Below are 7500 nucleotides of genomic sequence, written 5' to 3'. Positions count from 1 at the left end.
ATAAAGAAGCTTTTAAGGCATGGGCACCCATGCTAATTTCCTTTACCGAGCGTGTCACTGAATCACAAAGCGTTCAAACGTTTCTCTGCTTGTACAGTACGGTGGCTATGAGGTGTGAGCTGAACTGAGGGGTGACAAACCACCTCATTTGTGATTAGAAGTACCATTTACGGTTTCGTTTTTCCTCTTCTACGGGTTCTGTTTTTTTCCCTCCTCTGCTCGTTTTCTTTTTCATCATTGTTCTGGTAACTAAAATGCACTTAACCTTGCGGTTGGCTATGGGAATGTTTTTATGACAGCCTGGCGTGTTTATTTTTGTTTCCTCTCTCTGTGTGCCACATGAGTTGAGGAGGGAGGGAGGAAGGGGCTTTTATCTTTCATTTGACATCTGTAGAAAGTGTGCATTTGAGTTTTGAAGTACGTGTGTGTGTGTGTGTGTGTGTGTGTGTGTGTGTGTGTGTGTGTGTGTGTGTGTGTGTGTGTGTGTGTGTGTGTGTGTGTGTGTGTGTGTGTGTGTGTGTGTGTGTGTGTGTGTGTGTGTGTGTGCGTGTGTGTGTGTGCGTGTGCATGTGCAAGTGTGTGTGTGTGTTGCCTAAAAGCATTGTAATCAACACTTCATCACTAACACCTTCTCTCTCGCTTGCTTCTCGCTCTGCTCTCGCACACCCACCACAAACACACACACACAAAGAACAACACACATACACAGACGCCCACACAAACAAACTAGTACACATACACACGCATGCACATGTTTTCTCTCACACACATGCACGCACACCCACCCACAACCATAAGTCTCTCTCTCTCTCTCTCTCTCTCTCTCTCTCTCTCTCTCTCTCTCTCTCTCTAAAATACACTCTGTCAAATACACTCTCACCAGCCCACAACTCACTACAGAAGAGGGGACTGACACAATTTGGCCCGGCCAATCGTTTCGCAGAAAGTCTCCTGAAGAGTGGGTGGTGGCTGAGAGAGGGAAGTGTGTCTCAGGACAGAGAAACTTCTGGCAGACGCTGTGAGAGCGCTCTTTCACTCTCCTTGCCTTGCCTCGCTTGCCCCACAAACTCTCAGTCTCTCTCTCTCTCCCTCTCTCTCTCTCTCAATTCCTGTCGGCGTCCCTGGAGTGCGTGTATGTGTGCACTGTATGTGTGTGAATGTGTGCGTCAGTGTGTGTGCGTGTGCGTGTGTGTGTTTATACCCCCAGCCCCAATCTTGTCTCACTATGTGTTTATATGTGGGCGTATGTGCGTTTGTGCGCTAGCTGTATTTCCTCGAGCCTCTCGCTCCCTCTCTCTTATACAGCGCTGGGTTAAAAAAGTATTTTTGGGGTTATAAGCACGTTGCTTACTTCAGGGCTGGATGGCGGAGTTGGTGAAAGTTCGTAAGAAACACCTCCAGACTCCCATTTCAAGGTAAGTGGTGCATGGTCCACCTGTTTTTGTGCTTATGACTAATAGTTTTGTAACTTTTTTCTCAATATTTTATAGCTAATAGAGTGATCCTGAAAGGCATAATTACTTATCCTGCAGGTGTGGAGACACAGGTAAAAACATATGTGGCTCTGTAGAGAAGTAATACATACAGCACATTGTTTACTTTATAAAAGCAACAACTAAGCATGAATTAGTTTTGGTGGAATGATAACGGGTGGACAGATGATTGTGTGCACATTGCTCTGTGGTGTGAGTTGTGCACGTCAAGGTCTTGTTACACTGGGCTGTCTGAGGAGTAGACATGAGAATGTGGCATGACTGTGGGAAAACTACCTCAAGTCCCACATGGCACAAATGGTATGGCAGCGATATCATGTGACTTTGTTTAGTGTAAACCTCTGCTCGCTCTCTCTCCCGGCTCTCTGTCTCCCACGAGAGAGGGCACCTGTTAAAGGCATACATACTACAGCATGTGTTGTGACTGCGCAGTTGTGAAGAAAGATAGCTCCTCTACTGAGTTCTTTAGAGTTATAATGCTGGCATCTATATTATGCTTAAGTTGTGATAGGCCACCGCTCATCTGTTTAGAAGGTGCAGGATTCAGGAAAAAAAATCTGTATAAAAAGAAGACAATCCGCACACTTCAGGTCTATTTTTGTGCAAAGAAGCTTTACTTGACTTGCAAGCTTTTGGTCCTTAGACCTTCATCAGGCAGAGACTCTTTATTATGCTGACATCAACACTGTAATTTAAGCACAATTTACATCTGATGGCCGAAGGCAAAAGAGACGTTTTTGTTTTATGTCGCAAAAAAAATGACCTGCTGCCTGACGTAAAGGAAGTCTTATGTGGTGGGAGGAACAGTGAGATTGTGTGAAGATATAAGATGATGTGGTGTTGGATCCAAACAGCCATCCAAACATTTAGATTGGACTGGATATTCTGCTGGGCGCCATCCCCATCCCCTCCATTCTTAGATGTATGAGTCAACAACTTCATACTAACTGTTGGTAGTGTGACACTTGAATTAGGTTTTTTTTTTTTAAAAAGGAGTGAGAGTGAGAGTTCACTTGCGCTGCTCTCTGGCTGTGGCGCGAAGCCTGTCTGGCAGGCAGGGCCGCTGACAGCTTTTTCTGGGCCCAGGACAAAGTAATCTGAACGGGCCCCCTATCTAATACATAGAATGTAATGGAAACTCAATTTTTGGGCCCCTTCTCTACCTGGGACCAGGACAAATGACACCTTTGTCTCCCCCCCTGTCGGCAACCCTGCTGGCAGCAATGATTAGCAATCTTCTAGCAGCGTAGACACGGATCCAAAACAGGCCCTGCCACGCAGAAGAGCACGGGCAACCCTGGGCCTGGGTTGATCCACAATTACGGCACAGCTATGGCGCAGCAAGATTTTAGCTTCAACATATGCTCAAAGCAACGACAGCAAGAACATGTCAGATTTCTTCCTCACCATGTGCAATACACTTTGACTGTGTTTGCGGTGTTTGAGGTGGACTGCACTTAGGGTTGCCTTACTGTCCCTTGAAATACAGAATCGCCCTGTATTTAGAAACAAAAGTAGGGGTAATATTGAGCTGAAACCGGACGCAATTTGTCCCATAATAGGCTTACCATGTGAATCAACACTAGTTTTCAAAATGGCAATGGAATAAATGGGAATCAGATGGGATTTGCCATAATTCGGCCTAGAATTAGTTAAATGCAGGAAATTGCATCTAAGAAATATCTACGTATCTGCCTATCTTAAGATACACGCGAATGAGGTGTCCCTAATATTTTCCCCAGGATGTTGGCAACCCTAACTGCACTACACACTGCTAGTCAGCCCATCCCAGCCAGACTCTAGATTCACTACATGCTTCTAAACAACAACAGCTCAAAAATATGCCTGATTATTTTGTGTCTTTTCCATGCAACTTTAACATACAATAGTGGTGTTTGAGGTGGACTGTCACATAACTATGGCCTAGTCAGACTTTAGTATCACCATGTGCTTCAGAACAACAACAGCAAGAAAACGGCAAAGTGTAAAAAAAAAAACACACACACACACACACACACACACAGTGTTAATTCAACACCCAGAGAGTACTCTGGGACCAAATACACTCTGGAAAATTGATCCTTGAAGCGTTGAATTAATGCTGCATTTTTCATAGTGTGTGTTCTTTTGTGTGCAGCACACATTATTTTGACTTTGAGGTGTACAGCAACACAAACAGCTAGCTGCCCAGTCAGCCCACCCCGTCTACCCCCCAAAACAACAAACAAGGGCCTGGCACTCGGATGACGTCCAAGCGGCGAGGCGTGTTGATGTGGTGCTGACAGCCGTATCTGCTAGAGAGGGGGCCCGAGAGCTGTGTTGCCACGGTATCAGCCCTACCCCGAGAGCGAGACAGCTCTACTGTCTCCACGGCAACACTTGGGCCATGAAGAGGCGGGTGGTCACGCAGTAACCCAGTGCCCAGAACTGCTTTTTTATTGTCAAAGGAAAATTGGCAGTGACAATACACTAACATCATCAGAGGGACGATACTCCTCCACATCATGTTTATTGCAAATCACTTTAAAACAGCACCAAAAAGTTTTTTTCTTCTGCTGGTCAACAGGCTGAAAACAGAATTGTCTCTTGATGAAACTACAGAGAAGCGACCTGCTCTTGAAAACGTTTCATTTTGTGAAAGTATAGCTCGTGAAGGGAGACAAAAAGAAAGAGTTGGTGACGCACTGAAAACACTTTGCTCATGGAAAAATATTTTGGTAACACTTTATAATAATGTTCCTTAGTAAAGACTCAGTAAATAATTAACTAATGATGAATAAAACATTAACAAATGTTTTTATTATAAACTAAGTTTTATTAATGCTTTATAAAATATCTACAAATGATATATTCAAGATTTTACACACCTTATAACATAGTATTTTATTCATTTACAAGCAACTTGTAAATGTTTGATAAATATAAAATGTTAACATAGCATTTCCTAGTCATTTACAAGCATTTGTTTACATTTCCTAGTCATTTACAAACGTTTGTTAATGTTTTGTTCATCAATAGTTAATTATTTATTAGGTCTTTATAATGCTTTTTTGCATCCATTATTCTAAAGTGTTACCAATATTTTTGATGTGGAAAAAAAATACTTAAGCAACAATTTTTGTAATGTTGCTTTAACATTGATGGTTGTCCTGCAGCAGCAGTCTTTTGCTTCAAACACACTCACAGCTCAATCACTCCGCAAATGGCTTCAACATGTTGCCAAAGCTTCGCAGACTTCCTTCAAAAGCCTGGCGTCATGCACCGGTGTCTTATCGGGGCATGTATACACAAACACAACCGTCTAAGCACGACCGAGTTCAATCGCAGAACAATGATGAGAGACGTGCCTGTCTGAAATGGGTGACACATGGCCTGGTTGTGGAGACGGTAATCAGTGGTGGGGAAGCCGACAAGGGGTGGGGCAAACGGGTCGGTTGTCCCGGGTCAAGGAAAAGAGGGGGGCCCAGAATTGGGTCCCCATTATATTGTATGTAATCACAGGAGGCCCTTTCATATGACTCTTGTCCCGGTCCTGGTTAAAGCTGTCAGCAGCCCTGATTAGTGGTGGGGCTTGTTTAGCCACCATCACAACAACAAAAAAGGCCTGGATCACTTTCAAAGCACGCTGATTAGTTAGAACAACAACGTCACTGCCCTTCAGCATGGCATTCCAGCCATATCAGCTCCAACTGATTCCTAAACAGCGTATTTAGCTGATGCATGCAGATAGAAAACAAGGTCCACAGACTTATGTCGCGTGGAAACCCTTCAAAAAGGCAAACCGGTTTCTGGTGCTGCACGCGACTAAAAACATGCAAGCTATGTTGTTGAAAGCAATATGAGAAATTGGACTACAGTACCTTGTGGCCTGTCAATATGGGAAGACAATCTAACAAGGATGCTCAAAATTGATGTTATACAGTAGTTCAGGCTATTTTAAAGATGTTGACCAGCTGAACACTGAATATGTGCCTTCATGCACACAAGTACCATAAATACTTGGAGAGATACAGTATAGAGAGGAATACTGTGCTACAAAGGCAAAGTGCAGTAACTATGTCAACATTGGTTCATTGGTACTGAGAAAAAGGCCTTTAACCCATTGTGTCCTGGAGCGACATATACGCTGCATTCAGGTTCTTGAAATTTGAGGTGTTTTATTAAAAATGTGGGTAAGTTAGAGCAGAAAAAAACATTCTAGTGCAAAATGAAGCTATTAAATGCAACTTATTTGATGTTTTTATGTGCTTCGGAGGCTGGGCTATTTAGGTTTTAATAGGGAGAAGGAACCTTTTCCCAAATAAGGGCTTAGGTTAAAATGGGTTAAAGTATTGGTATTAGGTTGAAAAACGGGACACATTTGGACCATAAGGCTTTGTCTCACAATAAAGGAGGTGTTGTGAAGACCAAGTTCAGTCTAAACTCAACTTTGACAGAATGTGTAATTACTGCACTTGGCCTTTGTGCGACAGTATAGTCAGAGAGAGTAGAGAGAGAGAGGTTCCATTGGCCCATTGTTTCCGGGTTCTATTATTGCAAGGGGGAGGGGGGGGGAATCCCCCTTTAGGCAGACCTAGGCAGACCTAAGGACTGTTTTATTCAATGCCAGGAGTATTATGACACGTCCCTTTAGGCAGACCGGAACCTGGTCATGTTAGGTGCCCATAGAAACCTATTATGTTGGCATATCTCTATACTTAAAGAATCTCTGGTATAGTTGGATGGCACAAAGGTGACATGGTGGATATAACAAAGACTTGTCTTCAAAAGTGTTTATTTTTCATGAATGTCGTCATAAATAAATATTTCAGCATGTGGTTATTAAAACAGCATAATCTTATACAGTACAGTCTTTACTCTACATAGAATATGGCATGGTGTGGTATCATGGTATGTTTTCTATTTGCCCACAAGCCAATGTGGTAACTTTTTTATTAATTAATAAGACTTAATATGGGCTATTGCAATAGATAACCACCCGCCATCTGACTCGTGTAAGTTTACCATTTACCAATTAATACCCAAGTATTTATATTATTGTTATCACTATTACATACTTAGTTATTATTTAGTTCATTGGACCCAATCAGCCATAAGCATACATTACCCATCTTTGTGCAGGAGAAGAGAAACCAGAAGCCAGGAAATCACAGGAGAAGACGAATGCCATTGCCATCAAGAAAGTTACATTTATTGATACATTGCAAGTGAGAAGAGCAATTCAGTTAACCCTTAGAATACCATAATGTAGCATAGTGCCTTTAGCATCAGGGCTTTAACGCCCATCCGCCAAGCGCTTCCCCAGTCGTCCCCAGCTCTTCTGCGCTAGCGTAGCAAGTCAGCTCTTTTAAACACCAAAGTATGACATCATTACATCACATTGCATCCTCAAAAGGTAACTGTTCACCCTGCTAAGCACAATGACACTAGTACAAGAATAAGTCACCAAGCATGGTCAATTCAGAATCTTCTCTACCGATTGGCTCTTTGGGCGGAGCATACCATATTCAATAGCTAGTGTCCATGAACTCAGCTCGTAGGCTCAGACCTTGAGCCTACAGGCCCAGTTATCCGACCTTCGGCCATGTCAGTGTGGACTGACCCTCAGCTATACTTGGTCTTGAGCCACTGCAAGAGCAGGAACTCTTGACACCTTGACTGATTCACGACAGGGCAGCTGACAGTCTTTAGGCACACAGAAAGGGCCCAGAAATATACAGAAGCACATTGAAGAGTAAAACATCTCTAAAATGAAGATATTCTACATGTGAAGATATTATGTTAATTTCCAATAAATAATTGTAAATATTAATGAAGAAATGTTGGCAAAACTACGACACCAACATTTGACATTGTGGTATGCGCTTAAGCTAAGCTATTAAAATCACTTCACCCATGTAGTATATCTTGGCTTAACTGACAGGAGCATATGCCTTAATGACTCTCTGTGTCCTATGCACCCAGAGCCAAACCACGGGTGAAAGGAGGCCATCGCTTGCATGACTGT

At 42.9% G+C, this 7500-nt stretch overlaps 1 protein-coding gene across 1 annotated transcript in view; it reads left to right on the top strand.

Moving 5' to 3' along the window:
- Positions 1-1020: 1020 nt before the first annotated feature.
- The window catches only part of LOC134462021 (dual specificity calcium/calmodulin-dependent 3',5'-cyclic nucleotide phosphodiesterase 1B-like), a 29261-nt gene continuing 22781 nt past the window's right edge, over positions 1021-7500 (top strand). The window contains exon 1 of the mRNA XM_063214856.1: positions 1021-1415. Within this exon, the coding sequence (XP_063070926.1) occupies positions 1363-1415 (53 nt within the window). The 5' untranslated portion in view covers positions 1021-1362. The remainder of the gene's footprint in view (positions 1416-7500) is intronic.

Source organism: Engraulis encrasicolus, chromosome 14 (genome assembly GCF_034702125.1).
Source record: "Engraulis encrasicolus isolate BLACKSEA-1 chromosome 14, IST_EnEncr_1.0, whole genome shotgun sequence".
In the NCBI taxonomy this organism is placed as follows: domain Eukaryota; kingdom Metazoa; phylum Chordata; class Actinopteri; order Clupeiformes; family Engraulidae; genus Engraulis; species Engraulis encrasicolus.
The sequence above is the reverse complement of the archived record's forward strand: the minus strand, read 5'-3'. Positions and strand labels throughout refer to the sequence as shown.